This window comes from Danio aesculapii, chromosome 10 (assembly GCF_903798145.1).
Source record: "Danio aesculapii chromosome 10, fDanAes4.1, whole genome shotgun sequence".
NCBI classification, from domain to species: Eukaryota; Metazoa; Chordata; class Actinopteri; order Cypriniformes; family Danionidae; genus Danio; species Danio aesculapii.
The window spans coordinates 3,967,333-3,994,009 of record NC_079444.1 but is presented as its reverse complement, the minus strand read 5'-3'; the positions used below and the strand labels follow the sequence as shown (position 1 = coordinate 3,994,009).

Here is a 26,677-nt window from a genome sequence, read left to right as displayed (position 1 = left end):
TGGTGCGCCACAGAGAGTGTCTGGTGTGCCGTGTCACGGCTTCGAGCGGCGCATCCGGTGCCTCAGTCAAAGTTAATTCAGTGTGCGTGGTTATTAGTTTCTGTGTACAAGCTCGGCACTTAAAACTAGCACACAGTTGGCTGTAAAACTGTACAAAGACACAAATGATTTTGTACTCTCTGCTTGGTCTGTGTCAGAGTCGTACAAAATTATAAACAAAATTTATTGTGTATAGGCTAATAGATGTCTGTGCGTACAACACATATTCCTATCCACGAGAGTGAAAGTGAAAGTAAACAATGAGGAGGCTCATCTCTCATTCTCACCTGTAGATGCTCTGTTTAACTGTTTTCTCACTAGTGAAGTGCTCCAGTTTTCCACAAAGCCATGTAAATAGCAAATGCGCTATGGCGCAGCGCAACTGGCTCTTAAAGGGAATGGGAGATGAGACTCTGATTGGTTTATTCTCAAAACACACCTATAACTCATTAAGAGAATAAGCTCAACCCTGTTAGACCATGCGCCATGGCGCAAAGTGGATTTTTCCATCCTTAAAATAGCAAAAGTGGATTCTGACACACCCTTAATGTGTTTGCGCCCAGCACTTTGGACTTTGCGCATGGATCGTCAAATTAGAGCCCCTTATGATATGACAAATATAACAAAATGGGGTCTATTTTTGCAATCATACATTGATACGCATTGGACTTCATTAATGAAACTGAAATATTTTTTTCTTCATAATTAATTGCTGTAAATGATCCATAAACATTAGATTTGAGAGTTAAACATGTGTGTCAAAGAATATCTTCATTTATAAATAGGGTGTTCCAGGAAGATCTTGCAAGGAAACGTAAAAAGTGGCAAATTTTCAAGAATTTAAATGTTTTCACTCATTCACTCACGCTGGTTTTAAAAGGAGGCATGCCCACAAACCTCGACCTTAACCCTGGGCCCTGTCATACATCTGGTGCGAAACGTGTATGGAGCGATTTGATGCCATTTTCAGACAAGCGCAACTCTAATTCTGATGTGTTGCACCATGTAGTTTCAATTGCAGATCAATTTGCGTTATTTTGTGGACTCATGGGTGTCTAAAAAGGAGGTGTGTTAAGGCACATTGTTGGCGCCTAGCTATTTGAGGAACTGAAATAGACCGCAACACTGACCAACTGAAAGCTGGTGTAAAGTCCAGCGCAGAGGGCATTAGTTATCCACCTATGCAGTTGTTTACGATTAAAATGTTACAAAAATTGAGTGTATGGGTGTTCCACAGTGATGGGTTGCAGCTGGAAGGGCATCCGCTGAATAAAACATATTATTATATTATTATTTTATAAGATGGCGGTTCATTCCGCTGTGGCGACCCCAGATTAATAATGGGACTAAGCCGAAAAGAAAAATGAATGAATGAATGAATGTTACAAAAATTATTATTTTCTATATAAATATAAAAACCACTAATGCCTTCTTCACCTCCGGGGGCGTTTTTCAGATTATTCATGACATTTTGCATTTGTATAATTATTATGATTAGTAGTATTATTTATTAAATGCATATTTATATTTGTTTTAATAAAAACGAGTTTAGATTTGTCCACCTGTCGGGATTTGGAGATGTACGCATCACCATATGGGGCATAAGAATAGGACGTGTGTTTGGACATAACTCAGTTTTTGACCGCACTTCGTTATTATTGTTCATTTATTTGTTTGCTGAAAATTAAAACAGAATTATCCATGAAAGTAAAGGAGTATCCATGAAAGTAAAGGAGTAAAGTAAAGAGTAAAAGTAAAATAAGGGGAAAGTAAAGAGGCTCAATGAAAGGCTCGTTCTTTATCCTCGCGCAGCAGATTGTCTGTTTAATTGTTTTCTAGGGAAACATTCAGTTTTTCCACTACTTTGCCATGTGATGAGCAAATGTGCCATGGCACGACACAACTGACTCTTAACAGAATGGGAGATGAGATTCAGATTGGTTTAATGCACATTATTCTCAAAACAAACCCTTAACTCATTAACAGAATAAGCTCAACCCTGTTAGACCATGCGCGCCGGCGCAGAGCTTATTTTTCCCTCCTTAAAATAGCAAAAGTGGATTTGGACACGCCCTCAATGCACATTCTACCAAAATGTATAAATGAGATTTACGTGGTTAATACCAATTAGCGTGGTTGTACAAATCAGATGACATTGGACGTTCATGCTCGCGCATTCACTGTTGACATACTCCAACCTATTAATTTTAACTACATAAATAACATGTCCAGGAATGCAGTGGAATGTTCCAAACTCTCTTCTAAGGTTTGGCTCCAGAATATGTCATAAACGTACAGAAAAAGAAAAAGCGATTAGTTGATTTTACTTAAAAAAGTAAACATGTTGCCTTTAAAGGATTAAATAAATAAACTATGTGCATAATTATAAAAAAATAAGTTAAGACCACTTAATAGTTCCAAGTTACAATAGGTTTACTCACTTTAAAAAGTAAAGTCCGAGGCTCAGACACACTCTCCCAATTCAAAACTAGATTAAAGACCTATCTGTTTAGTAACGCATACACTCAATGCTCCACTTAGTGGGCTTCCACACAGGTTCTGCATCTTGTTTATATACACTATGAACAGCAGCTACACTAATTATTCTCTTTATTCTCCATTTCCACCTGGGGATACTCTTCCCGAGGCCCTCAGACTATGCAGAGTCACTGATTCGATCCAAGACCAACGACGAGATGATCCCAAGGTCTCCATATCCTGGACCAGGCCGTATCCTGAGCAGCTACTGTGGTGGTCATGGAGGAGTGGAGAACATGAGACTGATTCCTGTGACGCTCCAGGGACAGACGAGTCTTCGCTGAGGCCAGCTTCCAGCCTCCGCCACTGAGACTGCAGCTCTGCACAAGACGTTTGGCCAGCGGAGAAATTAAAATGGTCGTGCCCAACTGAGTCTGGTTTCTCTCAAGGTTTTTTTTCTTCACTTTCGCCAATTGGTGAAGTTTTTTTTCCCTCTCCGCTGTCGCCTCTAGCTTGCATGGTTCGGGATCTGTAGAGCTGCGCATCGTTGGTTTTGCTCTTCAGTATTTGGACTCTCAGTAGTGATTATTAAACCACACTGAACTGAGCTAAGCTGAACTGAACTTAAACTCTACAAACTGAACTACACTGTTCCTATTCACTATGACCTTTTATGTAAAGCTGCTTTGACACAATCTACATTGTATAAGCGCTATACAAATAAAGGTGAATTGAATTGAATTGAATACTGTTATACATAAACTTAATTAGAAATCTATCCCTCACTAAATATTGCTTTTCTTATCAACCAGCCCAAGAATAAAACAGGGGCAGCCCACTAATAGTGTGTTTCCCTTTAAAAGTCATTTAGCTGGTCTCCGATTCCCAGCGTTTGGACTGCCGCACATCTGGAAGGTATTACTGTGCCTCGCTGGCTCATGGGATGAGGTCACTGTGCCAGAGAAACAATGTTGCTTTTGTCTGTAATGCCGACTGATGACGTTGCAGCCGTTGGTTGGAAAAAGTAAAGCGTGTGGCGAGGGGAAGACATTCTGTAGTGAAGCACTGCTTTTAGAATACATCACACTTTTGAGAACTATGTCAATGAAAGTGTGTGCAAGCGCATTAATTTTGACAATAGCAAGTTCTGTAGGCAGTTTGGCAACATTATGTGCTGTGGTATTAAAATCCAAGTGAACATGCTCGGTTTTAAAACACAATACGCTACACAAAGTGCTACATTAAACAAACTAGCCGAAATGTTTTCTCAGACCTCCGTTGAATGATTTATTCTGAACTTTTTGTAGACTCGCACAGCTTCTGAAGTCTCCCGCCTGCTAGTGGTGTGTGTTTTGTGGCTTTAAGCCTATTTCCAGTAGTTACGTGAACTTCCAGGAATTTCCTCCATCTACTGATGTTCGCTGCTACTGCTGTAGCTTGTGATTCAGTATGAATGACTGCGACATTGTGTTGAAATTCGACCATTGCTTGACAGATAACTAAACGTAACATCTTTTCAAACAGAAACTGGCCTGCAGTGTGTTTTGGTGTTGAATCGCACTGAATGCAGGACTGAAGAAGTTCATTATTAAATTAATAACCCTTCTGTGATTTTCATTTATTTATTTATTTTTTTCAAATATTATTGGAGATATATCCAGCTGCAGAACCACAGAACCACACACGTTTCAGGCACACACAATCTAGCACACACGATTTAGGCAAACCATATATGGTAACTAATTAACTCCTTAATGATAATATTAATATAGTGTTATACATTTATTACATGTAAAAGATTTTTATTACATATTATGATGTATTATTACCTATATTAACTTGCTATTATTTCCTTCATTATAAATGAATCCATTATATAAACTAAACCTGTCCAATTTAGATCTTTCAGCAAGGCCAGCAAACGAGTATCTGCTATGTTGACTCTGTCAGATAATAACGACTGATCATCTATGATGACAGACAGAAAACTGTTCAGTCTATTATATTGAATGGCGATCGGAAACAACGCTCCCCATTCGCCAGTCTCGATCGCAATATTTGTGAAATAAAGTAAAGTAAACACTATTGTTTACTGTGTACAATATTTATTAACCATATATATCAAAATAAATCGATGACGATGTCCAAGAAGACGTTAATAACATTAACATCCGTCGTAACCATATATTGTATGCCTAGATTGTGTGTGCCAGATTGTGTGTGCCTAAAACGTGTGTGGTTCTGCGGGCCTGCAGCTGGATATTATTGGATATTTCCCAAAGGATGTTTACAGTTTTTTTTTTAAACAATAAGTTTAGATCTCTGAACAATTAGCTTACTGCATTTCTTATTGATTTAAGCAAATTTCAAAAGTTTTGGCGCACGTGTGCAAACAGTAAGTACAATTGTCTGTAGTTTGGCCAAAACTAATTGCATATGGCTGGTTGATCAAAACTGATGAGTCGATTCTCATTTAGGCCCAATCCCAATTCTATTTTTAAGAAATATGAAATATACATTACTGCATCCAAAATGGTAAAAAGCTTTGGAGTAACGATTGATGACCAACTAAACGTCTCTGAGCATATTTCTAGAACTGCTCGATCTTGCAGATTCGCACTCTATAACATCAGAAAGGTCCGACCCTTTCTATCTGAACATATAGCTCAACTCATTGTTCAAGCTCTTGTTCTCTCCAAACTGGACTATTGCAACTCTCTACTAGCCGGGCTTCCAGCTAATTCTATCAAACCTCTTCAGCTGCTTCAGAACGCAGCAGCACGAGTGGTCTTTGATGAACCCAAAAGAGCACATGTCACTCCGCTACTCACCCGTTTGCACTGGCTGCCAGTTGCTGCTCGCATCAAATTCAAAGCTCTGATGTTTGCTTACAAAGCGACCTCTGGCTGTGCTCCTTCGTATCTGCTCTCACTTTTGCAGATTTATGTGCCCTCCAGAAACTTGCGTTCTGTGAATGAACGTCGCCTCGTTGTTCCATCCCTAAGAGGGAAGAAATCACTTTCCCGAACTCTCGCATTCAATCTGCCCAGTTGGTGGAATGAACTCCCTAACTACATCAGAACAGCAGAGTCACTTGCTGTCTTCAAGAAATGACTAAAAACTCAACTGTTTAGTCTCCACTTTCCCTCCTAATCTGTAACTGCCTCTCTGGCTATACCACTAACTGTACTCTCTCCCTCCAAAAAAAAATATATAAAAATTTACTAATGCTTTGCTTCTTAGACTTTACACACCTGAAACTTGTCTATAGCACTTGTTCACTGCTGCTCTTATAGTTGTGTAAATTGCTTCCTTGTCCTCATTTGTAAGTCGCTTTGGATAAAAGCGTCTGCTAAATGACTAAATGTAAATGTAAATGTAAATACAATACAGTAATTGGACAAGCATGATTGCAGTTTGCACGCATTACATTTATATACAAATAAATGTACTGTATAAATACAAATGTTCATATGTTTTTTGTTTCTCTCTATGTATTATTGACTCTTCTCAACATTATCCGATTTTTTTAACTTTAATTTCCATGGTTGACTGTCATGGTGAAAAAACAGCTAATCATTTTGAAAAGTGTGGCTCAAACAATGACAACTACACTGTTTGGTGGCCTTGGCCAAATTACTGACACAATAACTAGGTTTTGAAGCATGAATACAATGTTTTGGGGGAGTAACTACATTTTGCAGACATAAAGTTCTGGATGTTAAGTCTCTTTTGTGCCAAAGCAATTGAGAAAAACTGTAAAAGGGGAAGGAAGTTTTCACAGTATTTCCTATAATATTTTATCTTCTGAAGGAAGCTTTATTTGTTTTGTTTTGGCTAGAGTAAAAGCATTTTTTAGTCTTTTTTCGATCATCTACAGAACAAACCATCATTATACAATAACTTGCCTAATAAACCTACCTGTAGTTAAGCCTTTAAATGTCACTTTAAGCTGAATACTGGTATCTTGAAAAATATCTAGTCAACTATTATGTACTGTCATCATGGCAAAGATAAAAGAAATCAGTTAAAAAATAGTTATTAAAACTATTATGTTTAGAAATGTGTTAAAAAAAACTTTTCTTCATCAATAATTTGACTTCAACTGTATATATGAACAAAATGGCAAAATATGTTGCAAATTATGCATTTTTTGTTACCATGACTGGTCTAAATCAATAACCGATGCAGTACAGATTGCCCTCACCACTTTGCATGTTTACTTCAACACAGGAAACTGAGTTTAATTCATACCAGCCGCTTGGTCTTATATATAGCAACAGCACTTGTACAGTACACACACAGAAGGGTCATTTCATTTTGTTATAATTTCATTCACTGAGTTTCCTATACTGTTCCCATGAGTTTTCCACTTGCAGAAAAGCCCAGACTCGGTTAGCTCAGCCTTTTCTCCATATAAGGAGTTTTTGTATCCCTGCACAGTGAGTTTGGATGGAGGAAAGCAGCTGGACCCCCATGTTCCCGTTCCCTACTGCTCCCTTTGGCTTGGTTGGAGGAATAAATTAGAACTCAAGATGTGTAGAGCAGACTTGTGGAGGCTGTGTTGCAAAAGACAAAAAAGCCACACTCACAAAGACAGTAGACATGTTTAGAGTCAGCAACTTCTGCAGATGGTTTTATGATCAGGTCTTGTCATGTTCTGTAAGTCATGGGATAGATAGATAGATAGATAGATAGATAGATAGATAGATAGATAGATAGATAGATAGATAGATAGATAGATAGATAGATAGATAGATAGATAGATAGATAGATAGATAGATAGATAGATAGATAGATAGATAGATAGATAGATGGACGGATGGATAGACGGACAGACGGATGGATAGATGGATGGATGGATGGATGGATGGATAGACGGACGGACGGACGGACGGATGGATGGATGGATGGATGGATGGATGGATGGATAGATAGATAGATAGATAGATAGGTATATAGGTAGGTAGGTAGGTAGGTAGATAGATAGATAGATAGATAGATAGATAGATAGATAGATAGATAGATAGATAGATAGATAGATAGATAGATAGATAGATAGATAGATAGATAGATAGATAGATATTGCTAAAATTTGCTAACATGTTTTTGAGCATTGATGGCATTAGATAGATAGACAGAGACAGATTGATGGCATTAGCATATTGTTAGCATGTAATTGATATTGAACCTGTTGATGTTTGGTGTTTATTGTCATGCTGCTAACTTTACCGTATCACATGCTGTCGCATACTGCCATTCTGCTAACAACTTTACCGTATTGCTCCCATGTTTAGTTAAGTATAGATATATATGAATAATGTCATAGTTGTCTTGCTAGCATGTTGTATTGTAGTTAGCATGCATTGTAACATTAGATACAGAATGTTATAGATTAGATTTGCATGTTTGACAACATTGTAAGAATGTTTTAAGAGTGCGTAAATGTCTTAGCATATTGCTAACTATGGCTAGCATGTTTACGAGCATTGATGGCATTAACACATTCACTCAAAAATGTGTTATGTAACTAGCATGCTTTATTATGTTGTTAGCATGCTTATTGTGTTTTACCATGATCTTTATAGTATGTTGCTGGCGTATTACTAGCATGTTAACATTGCTAGCATAATTATTGTATGCTTTAGCACACCGACAACATATTTTACTCTTTTTTCCTTATTTGGATGGATGGATGCTTATAGCATACTGCTCCTATGTTTGATATAAAATAGATAGATAAATAGACAGACAGATAGACAGATTGATAGATAGAAAAATCTTTTATGGGTGAGCTATTCCTAACTTCAGATATTATTAAACACTAGCACCAAATTGGCAGATGTGTGATTTTGATTTAGAGCAGATTTCCTCTAAGCTTGCAGCCGCTCATGTCCCCAGTGTGCGGCACACCTTTGTTTTCCATCCCCAGCAGGCACACACACACACATACTGTACACACACAAACACGCAGAAAGAAAGAGAGAGAGAGAGTCACAGTTAGGTGTGACAGTTTTGTCCTCCCCTCAGTAACATCTCTCTGCCTGCTGGCCTCTAGCTCTCCTCTGAACACAGGGGGCGGTTCAAGACTCTGTCGTCTGTCCATAACCCGGCCAGTGTCAGAGAGGGAGGGATGTAGGTGGAGAGAGAGAAAGAGAGAGAGAGAGAGTCTGGCAAACACATGGCCAGTGAATGAGAAGATCTTGCTCTCAGTACACTGTGTCTTTCACTGGCTGGCTTACTTCAGAGGACCAGGGCATAGTGTGTGTGATAACTAGCTCACCTACTGCCCAGCACACGCAAACACACTTGGGATTACCAATCTCACGGTTACTGAGAATTCTGCCTTTGTTTTTCCAGGATGGCTGAAGCTGAACTTCACAAGGAAAGACTCCAAGCCCTTGCGGTAAGTTGGTTTGTTCTTTCCTTCATTCCAGAATTGTATTTGCTTTAGTACTGACATACTCTTATTAGGAGAACTAGAGTTACTTTCATTAAAATCCATCCCGAATGGATGCATTTTATAGAAGCTTGTTGGATGTATTGGGCTATTTGTATTGTTTATTTGTTGGAAATGGGGTCTCATTAGTGTTGACGAATCACCCAACATAAACCAGAGGTCAAGAATTTGAAATGTGGCTAAAAGCAACACTAAATTTGGCGCAAGGTCAACCCCTCTGCATAGAACAGCAGTGAGCAACAGATGGAAAACTATTCTGGCTACATTGCTTACATCTCTGTGATTCCGTAGAATACACATTGCAAAAATAGTCTGTAAGGACCAGCATGTGTTGGTATACACTAAGGACCACCCTAGTAAACAGTTTTGGGTCATGAACATTTTTTGAAGACGATATAAGTGATGCATGTCCATGCAAAACCCGTTCCCACAATGCCAGGCTCTACTAGTTGACTGCCAGGGTGTTTATATGTGGTTTTGAGGGCGTTCATTCAGTTACAGTTTCTAGATGTGGCTCAAGTTCTTTCTTCTCAAATTTAACAAGAACCTAAAGTTCGTTGACGAATTTTGATGTTGGCTTGAGAAAGCCAATGTGACTATGCTAGGATTGGGAATGGCAGTTGGCAGGAAGCACAGCAGTTGTTAAGTGGTTGCTAGGGAGTTGCTAAAATGTTTATGGCATTGCTAGATGGTTGCTAAGCAGTTGCTAAATGACAACGCTCGTGTACATTTTTAATCAAATGCTAATACTTAGTAGGCATTTCTAGCATATGTTATTACATTAGATAATCATTAATAGCATGTAGCTAATCGTTATTAGCACTTGGCTCATTGTTACATGGATAGTACACAGGAAGTCCCATTTGCTAGCATGAGTCAAACGAGCCAATACCCAGGTCCCTATGATGTTCTGATGTAGAGATATTTTTGTTTTGAAACGGTTGCTAGGTTAGCCTGTTTTATTGCTATGGGGACAATTGACAGTTTAGTGATGATACATCAAAGCTTCTTGTCAATATGAGGGATATAAATCAACCCCGATGTCTGTATGACAGTCAAATACTGGACTTGGACATTATGTAAAACTGACTTGCCATATTTTGTTGAAAATATAATGCTTAAAGGGTCACGAAACACCAAAACACATTTTTATGAGCTGTTGACTGTTATATTTGTGTCCCACGCTGCTATAAACACTATTAGGACACAAATATTTCACAAAAAAAGTGAAAATTGGCTGTTTTTGCGTTATTTCGAGCAAATACGTTCTTCCGGTTTGAAACGCATTTTTGAAGCTGCGTCACGGCGATTAGATCCTTGTGTGTATTCCAGCGTGGAGAGTGGATGTCTGTACCGGCGAGTACATTGTGACGTCTCTGAGTGTGCAGCATTAATTCATAAGAATAACTTGGTTCAAACCAATTAGCGCGCCCTATTGTGAATGAGGTGCAACTTCATTAATATGCATGATAGCTTCGAAACTGTTTTTACCTGTTACAGCGTTCGAAAGGCAGAGAGACTCAACGTTGTGTTGCCAAAACAAGTTGAAGAACAAGAATTGTTTCGAGACACAAGTCGTCAGTGTTGCGTTTATAAATGTGCTGCAACGAAGGTTTTGTTTTCATTTCCCGCTATGAGAGTGCAGCTGAACTCACATGTGGATTACAGTGCATGTGACAGAAATATGTTTGAAAGGAACATTTTTTTTACTCGTGAGCTTTTCACATCTTGAAATGGTGAAATCTGGATTTGCCTCCTTTTAAAAAAGACCCAGTTCCAGTTGGTGTTGATCGTGCTGTCTCTACAGATTTGGTAAGTGTGTGATCAGTGGTCTTTGTTTGTTTATTCAGATGGCAATTCAGATGAGTTCGTATCGTCAGCAGGACTCTTTCTGTGTTTAAAGACATATCTTAGTCAAAATGATTTAGTTGCTAAGTTTACAGTACATTAATTTCACTACAATATTATGGACTGAAAGATCCGCTGTAAATGCTGCTCTCCGAGTGTAAACATGTAAACATCTTAATCGAGCTATTACCGTCGTGTAGAATTTTCGACGCGTTTTATGACAGGATAGTCTAACACACACAGCTTTCTGATGCTACCTACTGAGTGCATCTAAGTTACAGAGAAATGCGGAGGGTTTTTTTCTTCCATTCACCATGCGGTATCAAAGATTCCATTAAAACTACACTCTTTCAGCAGTTCCTCACATCCAATATCTCGTTTGTCATGTGGGATCACGCATTAAATGTTCCTGAATGAAAGTGAAAGTGCCAAACTGCAGTTACAGTTGACAAATTAATGATTGGGTTAACAATTTGATTACTGATGTCCATGTAAACACAGTCACTGTCTTTTTCCTCTGCGTCTGTTTGTTTTGGCTCTGTGAAAATCAGCACGTGCCCAAACAGAAACTCCCATTTTTATGCAAAACCTTCCCTCTTTCCCTCCCTCGACACTCCCACCTAAACAGAGCTGGACACACCCACTTTCCTGACTTTTTTCAAACTAGAGGTGTGAAAACACCCTGCTGATACAGGGGAGTTTCTTGGCCCTTTAATAAGTGTGATACATGCAAATATAGCTTGCCATATAAAAGGAAGTTTAAGTCATGGAGTTTATGGCTTGCCATATTTTGCTAAAAATAATGCTTAAAATTATTTATTAGAAAACTATGATATAAGTCTGATAAACCTGAAAAGATATAGCAACGAAATCTAACGCAGAACACAGCTTTTGGCCAAATTTGATGATTGTATAACTTTTTTATATGCCTGGATTATTAAAATGTAATGTATATTTTTTTGAAATTACTTAAAAATGATAAGTCTGATTGGCATGAGGAGATATAGCATAAATCTTGAATGCAGAAGGCACATTTTGACCAAATTTGGGCCTTGTAGCATGAATGGCCTAGGAGGAGATACGTTTGTTTTTGAGGACAGAGTAGTATAAGTATGTTGCCATTCTCAAGCCAACGTAATAACCTGTCAAGCCTCAAACAAATATATTTAAACCAGTAAACTTGAGCAATACAGCGATGTTTGGCTTTGGAAATGCTGCTAATTGAAATAGATTCTCTGCTATTAGATATGAACTAGGCTAATGCTATTTTGATGAGGTCTGCTAAATGAAACTTTAAGTGTTGAGACAGGGGTCCTGTGGTAATGCTGCTTCACTCAAACAGCGAAAATATAAATAATTAAAGTTATTCAGTGTCTGGAAGCATCTCAAGCGCTGAGGGATGTCTGGTTGTTGAAACAAACCGAGATAATCTAAATAGTGTCTGCTAAATTGCTTTGGCATGGAGAGTTCGTTTGCCAGAGTGGCGTGTTCCCTCCAATAGCTCACATTAAAGTAATTATGTGACAATTTTCCCGCATTTGAGCCAGAATTGGCTGCTTTTAGCACATCTGATAACATACTACCAGAAACAGATCAGGAAGGTGTTGTGTAAGTTTACAAAGTAGTTATGAATCATTCTTGTGGCACTATTACGATATCGGCCACATGCTTACAACTGCGAATGCTTCAACGCACATGGCAAAGATTCACAAACCTGGTATTACTGAGTCATGCAAACTTAGAATGAAATGCTAGTGGTTTCGCAATGTTTTTACAGTTAAGTTTGTTCAGCTTCTACATCAAGTTACACTAAGCAGTCCCTTCCCAGGTAGCAAAGAATTCTGGCTCAGATTTGACATAAAGCTGGCACAGCGGCTCTGGCATACAGCATGTGGGCCAAACATGGCCCGGGTTTGGCAGAGGTTGCACCATCTTTAAGGCGGCACACACAAGACTTGGGCCAGATGTAAAATGTTTGGCCCAGATATTAAAAATGTATATGAGGGCCACGTAAGTTTGCCATTTCTTGACCCACATTTAAAAACATTTGAAAAATTCTCCCAATCATATCGCTTCGAGAAAAAGCACACCCAAAGCGCACCTTCGTGGGTTTATCGATTCCATTGCAGTCATGACACACCACCATACCTGGCCCAGTTCCAGTCCAGTTATGGCTGAGAGTTGGCCCAGATGTGGTCCTTGTTTGGCGCTTGTCTGGAAGCCTGACTTGGTCCAGTCATGTATTGTAATTCAATGCGGCATGTAGGCCAAGCAAAAGCTGATTCTGTTGGCCAGAGAAATTTTGCTATTTGGGTTACTAATCTATTGCCAAACAGTCAGTCAGACAAAGCGTTTCATGTATCAATTACAGATCCTCTCTGACTGATATTTGACCAGCACAGGCCCAAACAGCATGCGGGTTTCCCCTTTTCTATAATACTAGAGGGAAAGACTGACATTAATGAGGTGGTGAAACTTTACTGCGCTGTCCGTTTTGACGGTAGCTCAATAAAAAGCCATTGTAGTCCCACGCAGTTCTATTAATGCTGCATGGTAGTTTAACAACTTAACTTAACAACTTAAGACTATGGATAAAATCAGCCCTTTTTTGACCTATTGTTCACTTGTAATGATTTCTTTGCAACAGATGTAACAAGTAGTGTTTGCCAGTGCGGAAGTTGGACTAGAGTACTAGAATGTAGTGGGTGATTGCCAAGGCATTGTTATGTGATTGCTAAGGTCTTCTAAGAAGTTCCAGGAATGTTTGTTTGAGGTCTTTGAGGTGGTTGATTGTATTATTAGGTAGCTTTCAATGCACTATTGGTGGTTGCAAATTTGTTTTGGACTGGCTAATGTCAAAAGAGCCAATATACTATGACGTCTGGCTTTTAGGTGAACCCTATGAGCTTTGTTTCAGGCCTTAACACACCATGCTGATCTCAAATAAATAGCAGTGACCAAAGATAACTGTGGTGTCTCTCAACATAGGTTGTGTTTCATCCAAAATGACTGCAGGCATCTGCTGGCTTATGTGCGACCTGCATTTGTGTGCAAGGAATTCATTGTTTAACCAAAACTAGGAGTGCAGATATACAAACCATAAACAAACCTGCACTTGCTTATCACAATTTTTTATAGCATTGATGCTGATCTCTTTTTTTATTCCAAGTAAATATAGAAGAGCCTTCTGTATGTGCTGTCTTGATGTCTGTGCTTATTTTGATCCCTTATTGACTCATTTGCTAAACTGAATATCCAATCTGATCATTATCTCTCACAAATCAATCAATCAATCAATCAACTTTTATTTATATAGCACTTTACTACGACCAAGGTTGACCAAAGTGCTTTACACAAGTAAAAGCAAATATACAACACAACACCCAGCTAGCAAAATTTATGTGGCTCAAATCCGGCCCACACCAGACACTTACATTCGGCCCACATACCACATGGAATGATGGCACTTGGGAAGTCCACTCCTGTTTGCCAGATCTGAGCCACAATTAAGCCATAGCAATACCACACATCAGCCAGAATTCAACCAAATAAACCAGAACTGACCCCGTTCAGGGCCACAATTTGCTTTTATTCTGGCCCAGATCCGGCCCACACCAGACACTTACATCTGGACCACATACTGAATGGAATTGATGGCTCTAGGGCCGTCCATTCATGTTTGTCAGATCTGGGCCACAAATAAGCCATAGCAATACCACACATCAGCCAGAATGCAACCAAATGAACCAGAACTGATCCTATTCTGGGCCACAATTTGCTTTTATTCTGGCCCAGATCCGGCCCACACCAGACACTTACATCTGGACCACATACTGAATTGAATGATGGCTCTAGGGCGGTCCAATCCTGTTTGTCAGATCTGGGCCACAAATAAGCCATAGCAATACCACACATCAGCCAGAATTCAGCCAAATAAACCAGAACTGACCCTGTTCAGGGCCACAATTTGCTTTTATTCTGGCCCAGATCTGGCTTACACCTTACATTTGCTGGGTGTGGCAAAGTACAAAAATCCCAGCATGCATTGCAGTATGAATACATTCTATATCTTATTGATGCTCCAGTTTTCATTATTTGCTTTTGATTGCTGTTTATGTTGACGTTATTGATTTTATAACTTTTAGTATCCTTTTGGTGATGTTTGTGAGTTTTGTTCATTTTGTTAATTGTCACCGTTGTTGAGGTTCATATGCTGATTATTGATGTCTCTGTGAGTAGAAATTGAACCATAGAATTTTTTTAGCTTATAAACCTTCATAATTCTGTGGCATGTGCAAGCATGTTATTACTTTACTTCTAATAATGGATTAAACATTGGTTAACGTCTGTGAATTATATTATTTCATCACAGGTTCCACTTCATTTTATTTATTATATTTTTTTTTACTTGGCTTGTTTGCTGTAATGAATAAACTTTTCAAGCAAAGTTCTTAAAAGTTGCAGCAGCCCAAAAGAAAATGTCTATTAAGAGGTTCAGGGCTATGAGCCCAACTAAAAGCAAACACTTTTCTCCATGATGGTGACTTTAGTCTATGTGGTCCACATATGTTTTAAGATAACTGGGCCACATTTGCCATATCTTCTCTGGGCTGCTTTAGGCTCACAGCCAAACTAGCTAGAGCTAACTGTGCCAAATATTTGCCAAAAGTGGCCCAAATTTGTATTAGGATAACTGGGCCACATTTGCCATATCTTCTCTGGGCCACTATGGGCTCAAATCCACATTAGTGGTCATGGAAGAGTGGAGAACATGAGACTGATTCCTGTGACGCTCCAGAGACAGACGAGTCTTCGCTGAGGCCAGCTTCCAGCCTCCGCCACTGAGACTGCAGCTCTGCACAAGACGTTTGGCCAGCGGAGAAATTAAAATGGTCGTGCCCAACTGAGCCTGGTTTCTCTCAAGGTTTTTTTTCTTCACTTCCGCCATTAGTGAAGTTTTTTTCCCTCTCCGCTGTCGCCACTGGCTTGCATGGTTCAGGATCTATAGAGCTGCGCATCGTTGGATTTGCTCTTCAATATTTGGACTCTCAGTAATGATTATTAAACCACACTGAACTGAGCTAAACTGAACTGAACTTAAACACTACAAACTGAACTACACTGTTCCTATTTACTGTGACCTTTTATGTGAAGCTGCTTTGACACAATCTACATTGTATAAGCGCTATACAAATAAAGGTGAATTGAATTAGCCATAGCTTAGGTCCAATCCCAAATCTACCCCTTAGCCCTTCCCTGTACCCCTCGTTTTGCGCATACACGCCAAGGGGTAGGGGTGTCCCAATTCTCTTTAGCTTGAAGGTGTAGGGTTAAGGGGAAGGGGTGAATAGCCCTTCGAACTAAGATTTTTCAGGACCACACTCGAAGCCAAGGGGTAAGAACATTTCCCAGAATACACCAGCCACTGAACCCGGAAGTAAGGAGATCCACAAATTAGTATTTTTTGTCATTATTACCAATTTTTACGACAAACAAGCACATTTCAATATTTTCATAACCGCGTTCATGTTTTACCGTCATGCTTTAAAAAAAAAAACACTAAAAAAAACAGCTCAATTTTGCGATCCATAATTCCTAATAATAACTCCTGTACAGCAGTCCCACAACATTCTGACACTCAATGACACTGGAATACCCTGTTAGAAAAGTCTAGTGGCTGTCAATGGGCTTTTTACGGTGTCTGCTATAATGTTAATGTTGTTTTTGTGTGTTTACATTGATGAATATGGCCACTGTGTAAATACACAGAACAGTTACGATCTTATTGCCACATTAGATAACATGAAATATGCCTTCAGTGATTTCCTGAAGATAAATACCAAAAAAAAGCACAACTGGAATAACTACAGCAGTCGCGACCGTCTGATCTCACATGAAGCAAGATGTCGCGATGACATATGATGACATGTGCAGGTGTTGTAGTGCTGTACCATTTCTTAGGGTTAAATTTTGAAGGGGTAGGGGTACAAAAATAGAATTGGGATTGGGCCTTACTGTGCCGAATATTTGCCAAAAGTGGCCCACATATGTCTTAAGATAACTGGGCCATTTTTGCAATTCCACGTGTGAGCCACTTTGGGTTTAGACCCAGATTACCCTTAAATGACTAGGCTACATTTTTGCCAACTGTGGCCCACATTTGTCCTCCATCATTTGGGCCATATTTATAATTTTCCACATGGGCCACATTAGGCTAACATTCAGATTACATTGTGCCATAAGTGCCAAATCTTTACCTTAAATGGTCCATATATGAATTTGAATCTTTGGTTCCCCTATGCCATTGTACAGGTGGGCCACTTCAGGCTCACATTCATTTTGTCTGGGCCAAAGGAATACCACCAGTGCTGCATAACTGCCTAAAGTGGCCTACATTCGCATGCTATCTGGGCAGAAAAGGCAAAACAATACAAAAAATATCAATAAAATCCAACAAACATTAAAACATAACAGAGTGTCAGTGCTATGCATTAAAAGCCAATTTAAACAAGTGGGTCTTAAGCTTGGCTTTAATAAGTGACAGGTCAGTGATTGTACGAAGCTCAGTAGGAAGGGTATTGCAGAGTTTAGGACCTGCCACTGCAAAAGAGCGGTCACCCCACTGCTTGTATCTTGACCGAGGGACTTCACGCAGAAGTTGGTCAGCAGATTGCAAAGCTCCGCTGGGTTTGTGATTGTGCAAAATTTCTCATAAATAAATAGGAGCACGGCCATTGATGGCATTAAAAATAACTAAATAACTAATCTAAACTGGGGGTCAGTGGAGGGAGTAGGGAATTGGTGCAATATGTTCACTTTTCCGACTGTTAGTTAACATGTGAGCAGCAGCATTTTGCACAAGCTGCAAACGATGAAGACATGACTGATTAACTCCAACATAAAGTGCATTACAGTAGGCCAAACGGGAACTAAAAAAAGCATGGATGGCTTTCTCAAGATCAGCCTTGCTCAGAAGAGCTTGACTTTAGAGAGAAGGCGAAGCTGAAAAAAGCTTGCTTTAAGCATAGAATCAATCAGCTTATCAAATTTTAGACTACTGTCTAGTCTCACACCCAAATGTCCTTGGTGTTGATACACTGAATGGGATATATTTGCACTGACGTGAATCCGACTGGAACCGACATGTTCACCAAAAAATCTAACCCAACAGACACTTACGAGAGTCCACCATTAAGACAAGTTATACAGACAGATAAATAATAGAAAACTATAATTGTTCTATAATACTACACTTAATGTAAATGTAAGAGTTAGTGTAGGGGTGTCCGATCCTGCTCTTGTTGGGTAACTTTCCCACAAAGTTTAGCTCCAGCTTCCAGTTTCTTTATTCAATCTCAATATGTCTACCACTACTATACTTGTACAGCATGTCAGTCAGAGTATGCCAAAAGAGTATGAATAGATGAAAAGTATGTGGCACATAACGTTGTTCTTAGATGCTGGCCACCTAAATCTAACCTAATATTAACGTCTTTTGACGTTGTGTGTCTGCTGGAATAGTTCACCCAAAACTGTTGACAATTCTGTCATCATTTACTCTCCCTTCACTTCTTCCAAACAACTTTGAGTTTCTTTCTTCTGTTGAACACAAAAGAAGATATTTTGAAGAAAGGTGAGAACCTGTAACCTTTGACATCCTTAGTATTTACTTTTCCTACTATGGATGTCAATGGCCACAGGATGTCAGCTTTCTTCAAAATTGCATCTTTAGACAGCATGAGTGGTGTACCTCGTAAAGCGCACAGCATCATCTTTGTCGGCGCAACATACTAGTGGTTAGCGTGCCGACATATGGTGCAGTATCCTGGACCAGGCCGTATGCTGAGCAGCTACTGTGGTGGTCATTGAAGAGTGGATAACATGAGACTGATTCCTGTGACGCTCCAGAGACAGACGAGTCTTCGCTGAGGCCAGCTTCCAGAATGGTCGTGCCCAACTGAGTCTGGTTTCTCTCAAGGTTTTTTTTTTTCTTACACTGTTCCAATTTACTATGATCTTTTATGTGAAGCTGCTTTGACACAATCTACATTGTAAAAGCGCTATACAAATAAAGGTGAATTGAATTGAATTGAATTGCAGTAGCACGTCAGGGCGTCCCGAGTTTGAATCCTGGCTTGAGGACATTTTCCTACCCTACCCCCCTCTCTCTCTCCAACTTTGCTTCCTGTCTCAATACTGTCCTATCTCATAAAGCCAAAAAGGCCAAAATTACATCTTGAAAAAATAATAGCTTCTTTAGTCGCTAAAAAGATAAAGAAACTCAAAGATTTCAACCACTTGAGATTGTGTTAATAGTAAGTAAATAAAACATTTTGAATGATCTGTTTGAGGTTGGGGCTTGTAGAATAATCCCAAAAAACATATGAATATAATATCTCGGGGGAACCATAAAAAAGAGTTTGATTATAGTTTAGTACAGTAGTTTACTAATACATAAAGACTTCTAGATTGACATGAAGTAGCAAATGTTCTTGCTGTCAACAGAATACCCAAAGGGGACCATCAAAATGAAATGTTATCTTGTATTTTAATTTCAACCTTCCTTAAAATTCACGCACATTTAAGACTGATTTAGTGCACTTCCAGTTTAATTATCAAAACAGAACCTGATGTGATCATACAATGGTCTGTATTTGATGCACGCTATATGCTCATTAGAAAGCTTTTCATTTTAAACTAGCTGTGCCACAGAACTTTTCCAGTGGATTTCCAATTTCCAATATTCTTCCAACATCTGTGTTACCCCAACCGCATGCTTTATCTGGGCTTCGCTTGGCTTCCCATGCTTTCCAGAAAAGCAAAGCCTGTGGGCTGCTTGATGTTGTGTTTTTGAAATGAGCTAAACTAGAAGCTGTACCTCAAGTAGATTACCCAAATGTAGTGGCGCTTTATGCTTGTTTTATTCATATCATATGCTGGCTTGCTGCACTCAGCATTTATATCTTCATCACTACGTTCTATCATGCTGTTTTGCTGGGAGTGTATTATAAATATCGGTTTCTTCTAGTGGTGAATATAGACTCCCTTGCGTCAACAATGCTAACCACAAACTGACTTGTGTTACTGACAAGCTCCTCGAACGCCACATACTTTTAAAAACACAGCCTGCTACGATATAGAACTACTTCACCTGATGGTTCCTTTTGTTATACTATTATAATAAGAGAGCTAGCCCAATATTGATAGCATGCTAGCTAGATAGTTTCTGGCCTATGGCCTCAAACCGCAGGCTGCACAGGATAATCGTTGAGTCCAAATCTGTGGCTTTTCTTTTCAGTCCAACAAGTGAGGGAATGTCGCTAGCTCAAATGAGGAACGGGTTAGCGGCTTGCTAATTGCGGTACACTGGGCGGAGGCGATTTCTAGACGTGGGCAGACTTTCCTCTTGAATTAAATGCCCGCCTTGAGCACTTCTGACTTGTGTACACAGATTCATTTAGTCAAGAAAGGTCTAAACCTCAGCTTTAGGCCTCATTTACACTGTGCTCTTACTAGCACAACGCAGACAGCTATTACTAGCGGGTTAAATTTAGCAGCAGCTGTCGGTGATGATTTGGCTCAGGGTTGCATATTTCAGGGAGGTGCGGTGGCCCTCAGGTGGGTTTGGATTCCCAGAGCTCTCGGGTGTGGGGGCTCAGCTGCATTTTCTCAAACAAGTATTGGGTACTAGCTGTGCTGTAACTCAATGTCTTTCTGCTAACTAGCACGCATATCAGAGTGTCGTGTTTTTTAAAGAGCCCATATTATAGATGAAATAGGGTCATATTTAGGTTGTAAGGGTCTCCAACAACAGTCTAATATGCATGCAAGGTCATAAAACACTTTGATGGTCTTATAATCTGCATTTATTTTTACCTAATTATCCCAACGACTCCCATATGAATCGTTCAGCGATTCATTTGTTCCCAACCCCCTCCTCAGCGCGAAGCTAATCTGCGCTGATTGGACCGATGACAGCCTGCTGCGATTGGTCGACAGTGACAGGCTTCAGCACGAGACAGAGTGAAATGCCCAGCTGGTAATCAACTATATAAAAGTAGTCACAGTGCACACGCGCTTCATAGTGTAAGGCTTTTTTCACACACACACATAACCCTCCTCAGAAGAACTGGGGAGATCGACGCGAGTCTCTCTCTCTCCCTCTCCCTCTCCCTCTCTCTCTCTCACACACACACACACACACACACACAACGCTCCTCAGAAGAACTAGGGAAAGCGACGCGAGTCTCTCTCTCTCTCTCTCTCTCTCTCTCTCTCTCACACACACACACACACACACACACACACACACAACGCTCCTCAGAAAAACTAGGGAAAGCGACGCGAGTCTCTCTCTCTCTCTCTCTCTCACACACACACAACGCTCCTCAGAAGAACTAGGGAAAGCGACGCGAGTCTCTCTCTCTCTCTCTCTCTCTCTCTCTCTCTCTCTCACACACACACAACGCTCCTCAGAAGAACTAGGGAACGTGACACGAGTCTCCTGTCTCCTAGCTTACGATCGATCGCCATAGCAACGACAAACGGCAGTGGAACGCGAGCTCACAAAAGCCTTTAACGTTAAATCCGTAAACAAAGCGGCACGCGTCGCGTTTTTAACGTGGCTTACATGTGATAAGAGAATATAAAGAGTAACCGCGTGTACTGTACCAGGTTAACAACTCATCTTTGGGTAGAGACTGTCAATATTATCCATCTGAGCACAGCGTGACTTGATTGGACCGGCGGCGTCTGTGTGTGTGTGTCTAGTGTTTTTTCTGTGTTAGTGGGCGGGGCCGCAGGTTTCAAATCTCCCTGGTTTGCGCGCGTAACTACTGGCGAGGCTTGTGTTTCGTGGCTGCGTCATCGCGAAACACCTAATGACTCGTTATCAAGACGACTCGTTTGAAGCACTATGAGTCGACTCTTTTATAGATGAATCAATAGTTTTAAACACTGTACACTTACAGATTTAAGCCTTAGCTGGATATTTCACTTCACTTAGAGCTGTGTTACACACTACATGGAAGGGCATTTTCAAAAACCCATAATATGGGCTCTTTAAGGATGTTTCAGGTAACAAATATAATTATTGCTTTAATTCCAGGATATATCTCTGAATGAAGTGTTTAAGATAAATTCCTGTCAGCCCTGCTGAAAAATCCAGCTTAAACCAGCCTAGGCTGGTTGGCTGGTTTTAGCTGGTTGACCAGCCTGGTTTTAGAGGGGTTTTGGCCATTTTCTGGCTGGTTTCCAGCCATTCCCAGCCTGGTCTTAGCTGGTTAGGCTGGAAAGTGACCAGCTAAATCCAGCTAAAACCAGCTTGACCAGCCTGGTTTAAAGCTGGACATAGCTGGTTTTGACTGGGCTCCCACAGCAATTAAACGCGCCAATTTTGCAATGGCATACAGTTCACCAGAAATGCTTAACCCAGGTTACTAACCAATTAAAAGTCCTTTAGCATACTTCCGCATATACCATATCTATACCCTATCTACATTGTCTCCTCTATCTATGGGAGAAACGCTGTCTAAGCAAAGTCTAAGCCAGTCTAAGCAAAATCTAAGCAAAGTCTAAGCAAAGTCTAAGCAAGTCTAAGCAAAATGCCAGCATGCGTCTGTAGCTCCGATCACGCTCTGCCTCTTTGCCCTTGTTTGGTATCCCCGGTTGGTGCGATGACGCTCAAACAAAATGGCGACGGTTGGTCTCGCCTACTAGTAGCTTTTTTTGGGTTCTTCATAAACCTATGGGTGACGACTCGGATGCTACGTCCATATCTTTTACAGTCTATGGTTTTAACATTTGGTTGCATCTAGGTGGAATTTTTCAATAGACCAAAGGTGTAGTGTTCTTGAAAATACAAAACTTCCACTTAGGTTGCCATTGTTTGTTTATATTGTTGTATCTGCAGTATAAGTCAGACACTAATCCCGCCTCCTCAGTGACATCACACATGTTATTAAAGATGGAAAGTGATCACTGGTTATAGAAGCAGTATGTAGTCTGACAAATGTCTTGCCTGTATTCATCCTATCTTCATTAAAATTATTAAAAAGGATTAGGAAGTTTGGTTAAGTGTGTTGTCGAGAGCACAATGATGGCCATTGAAGCTCCAGCTTTTTGGCGGCTTTTTACAGATGAGCTTTAACCCATAAACTACATACTTAATACAGCAGGCAGCTGAAGGGGTCAAACTATGTAATGTATGATATGCCAGTCACATTCAGTCCTAAATGTCACACATTTTTGCTTGACCGGAACACGAAAATAATGTGACAGGTCAACACCTGCTGCTGTCACATGATCCAGTTAGCAATGGCTGAAGTGACCACAGTTCAATTTCTCAACACTGAGTACTAGCGGTTGTAACGGCCACTTAATGTTTGATGTGCATTGAATAAAAATGTTGTGTCTCCTTTAAGAAGACTTCTTCTATGGTTGCTTTATCTTTTGCATTTCAGCTCGCATGGACAGGAGCTGTGTTCAGTTCTGGCAAGCTCTGGTGTGATGGTCGCTCTAGCGCTGTACAATTCTTTTGTTACAATAGTGTCACATTTTATTTTTGCCATGGACGTTTGAGTCTCTTTTGCCGACTCATTGTTGTTGACTGGCATGTGTGTAGTAGACAGCACTTGGGAGAAACGCATGAAGGCTAATAGGAAGAGCGAATAAAATGAATTGACAATCCAGCAGGCTGACCACACTGTAAAACATCTGGGGCCTCATCTACAAAGACTTGCGTTGAATTAATACTAAAGCATTACGTATGGACAAAGCTGTAAATTTGCGTACGCAGTAAAACATTTAGATGTATGAAACACTGCGTACGCGGAATCCCACGCATATTCTCTTTGTACATCCGAATTAACGTGAAACTGAGCACACGTGCACGAGCGCAAAACCCCTCCCTGCCTCCTCCCCCATATGAATATGGTAATGACTCTACTTTGGCAAAACCAAACGAAAAAGCAATGGCAAATGCAAGCAAGAAGTGAAACTTCAGAGAATGTGAATTGGAGGTGCTCCTATCAGAGGTAGACCGGAGATAAACGGTGTTATTGCAAGTTTGTCCTCCGGAATTAATAACAAAAGAAAAAAAATAGAGTGGGAGAGTTTAGCTGATGTGGTTAACGCAGTGGGGTCTGAACATCACACTGTGAGTGAATTAAAAAAGAAATGGTCCCATGTAAAGGTGCAGGTTAAGAGGAGAACAGCGGTGCACCGTCAACTTACGTAGACTTAACAGGCGGGGAAACAAGGGATGCTAAACTAACACCCTTTGAGAAGAGAGTCGCCTCAATTGTGGGTGACACTTTACTTTCTGGAGTAGTATCCGTGTCTGTGGGAGACACAGATGTATTAGAGGAACACTTTGTTAGGGTGGTATAGCAGCACCCCTTCGCTCTTATCAAGGCAGCGCCACCGGCATTTCAGCTGCCGAATCGTTCGCTCTACAACTGACTGAGTGCGAGAATGGGCATCATTGTATCTGCGCTCTTGGTCAGTTTGTGGGTTGTTGAGGGGGGTTAACAGCCACGTCTTTAATGGATAACCGCGGTCTCCTGATACGCAGTTAAGTAATTACGCTCAATAAAAAAATTTAATAAAAAAACGTAGCTGGAATAATATCTTTAAATACATCACTCACCAAGAAGCCATCCATCGCGCACCCTGCCACCTTGGAGCCTTCGGATTCAACCATTGACAATAGCCGCGTTTCCACTATCGCGCCTAAAGCGAGCGAGCCAGGGCGAGCCAAGGCCAGTCGCGTTTCCACTATCACTTCCGGGGCGTAACCGGGCCAAAGCGGGGCTTCCTTGGGGCCAGCGTCTGGCCTTTTTCGGCCCGCCGAATACCTTGGGCCAAGGAGGGCCAACTGGGGCTTCGGGGCGGGGTTACTTACAAAGGCGGAGTTTTCCTGTCAGGTAAAGAGGAGACAAGATGCTTTCTTCCCTTACATTTGTTTTGCTATCGTCGTTCTCGTCGCTCGGCTGCTCTTTTGCACCTTGCAGCCAAAATCTGTGTTCGAAGTAAATGCGGCCGAACTCGAATGTCCTTATCCAGGGATCGCTGTCTGGCCTTACACCAACAGACCACAAACAGTAAAAAAGCAATCGCTTCGGTGTATCTTCCAGCTCTCGTAGTGATGCCAGGTTGTGTTTGTGGTTATAATTTGAGTTTTTTGTTCCCGCTGAAGTGGGCGGGTTGTGTGACGGGTTGTGTGACGTTTGATTCGGGGGACGTTCTGGGGGCGGTGTTTGCGTGACGCGCTGCGAGCAACTAGCCCGACAGTGGAAACGCGACATGATTTCGGCCTCATTTCTCAACCCCCCGGGTTATTGGCCCGGCCTGGCCCGATTAAAGCCCTGGCTCGCACTGGCCCGATAGTGGAAATGCGGCTAATGTCCTCTAATGAGGCCAACACTGCCATTGCCATAAACTAAAGGTTGTATACATTTGCAAATGCTTTTATATGTTCTAAATCACATAATTGGTAAAAAAAAATTGTCAAATAATCCATTTAATCAATTAAAAATTAATAGCAATGTTTTTCAATGGTGCGATACTTTGTAGTGTGCAATTTAACATAATTGCCTCTAGGAGTCGCCAATGGACATAAAACAAACATACACAAGAATTGCACGTACTCCAGACATGAAGTTGGCGCGGACCAACGCACATTCTCACGTTAATTTCATCGTTAGTAAATTCAAACGTGAGCATGAAATCTGGCGTATGCAAAGTTTTTGTGCGTTGACACATGAGGCCCCTAAAATGTTTTAGTTGTTTTAAAATTCCTCAGCCAAAGTCTGTCATCAAAGTGGTTCAGTGTTATTACCTCCAGAACTGCGTTGAGCATCTGCGCTCCCACAAAATGTCTCACAGTTTCATCTTCTGAGGCACAAGTCATTCAAGATAAAAGCAAAAAGGCTTCTCTTTTCCAACAATTTACATTTTTCCTTTTGATTTTTGGTCCCAGTTTAGTTCTCTTTGACTCATTAGATAGAAACGATGCTTTATTGCAAATGATTTACGCAATATTTGTAATCAGCAATTCGTAACTTATTGATTTAGTGGCTAATTCGTATGAATTTGTTCGATCTCATTCATACAATTAAGTATGATTTGCTAATCCCCAAATGACGGTTGGATTTAGGTGTATGCTTCCTTTTAAAAATCATACATTTCTTATAATTAAACTCATTAGCCACTAATCTGACAAAATGTAAAACAGTTGTTTTCCCTCGTGAGATCAGGCTGGGTATTCCAGATTTGCGCATAAGTTTAACTCGCATATTTATATTAAACATAGCTTATGCAGCTGTATCAGAAATTGATTTTAATAGTGCTCAAATGAATGCCACACTAAAGTTCCTATAAAGGTGAAACAGTCCAGCTGGCCTGCAGTTTGATCATACTGGGTGTAGTAACAGCAGGGTGTAGCTCTGCTGACATTGGAGAGAACGCATAGATTTAAAATAGCTCATGAGCACACGAGAACAGCTATGCAAGCATATCAGAGTGTGCCATATTTGACTTTTTTGCTAAACAGAATTATTTATTATATATTTTATTGCTTCTCTCTTCTGTAATGGTTATAGTTGCGGTTTATGCTACATAGGCTACACTGTAAAAGATTTGACCTTAAATTCACAGTAAATTACTGGCTAATCTTTACAGTACTGTATGTGAATTCACAGCAAATTACTATGAGGTAGTTTACAGTAATTTACTCTGATTTTATTACATTAAATTACTGTGAAATTACACCCATATGGTGTTACTTTACAGATGACAGTAACCTCCATTACTGTGATTTCACAGTATTATCTTGTAGAATTAACTATATTT

The 26,677-nt window shown here is 40.3% G+C and overlaps 1 protein-coding gene across 2 annotated transcripts in view; it reads left to right on the top strand.

Moving 5' to 3' along the window:
• LOC130235750 (A-kinase anchor protein 2-like) overlaps positions 1-26,677 on the top strand; it is a 232,012-nt gene that overhangs the window by 14,119 nt on the left and 191,216 nt on the right. For both annotated transcript variants that reach the window (XM_056466200.1, XM_056466199.1), the window contains exon 2: positions 8,878-8,923. In XM_056466200.1, coding sequence (XP_056322175.1) covers positions 8,878-8,923 — 46 coding nt within the window. The remainder of the gene's footprint in view (positions 1-8,877; positions 8,924-26,677) is intronic.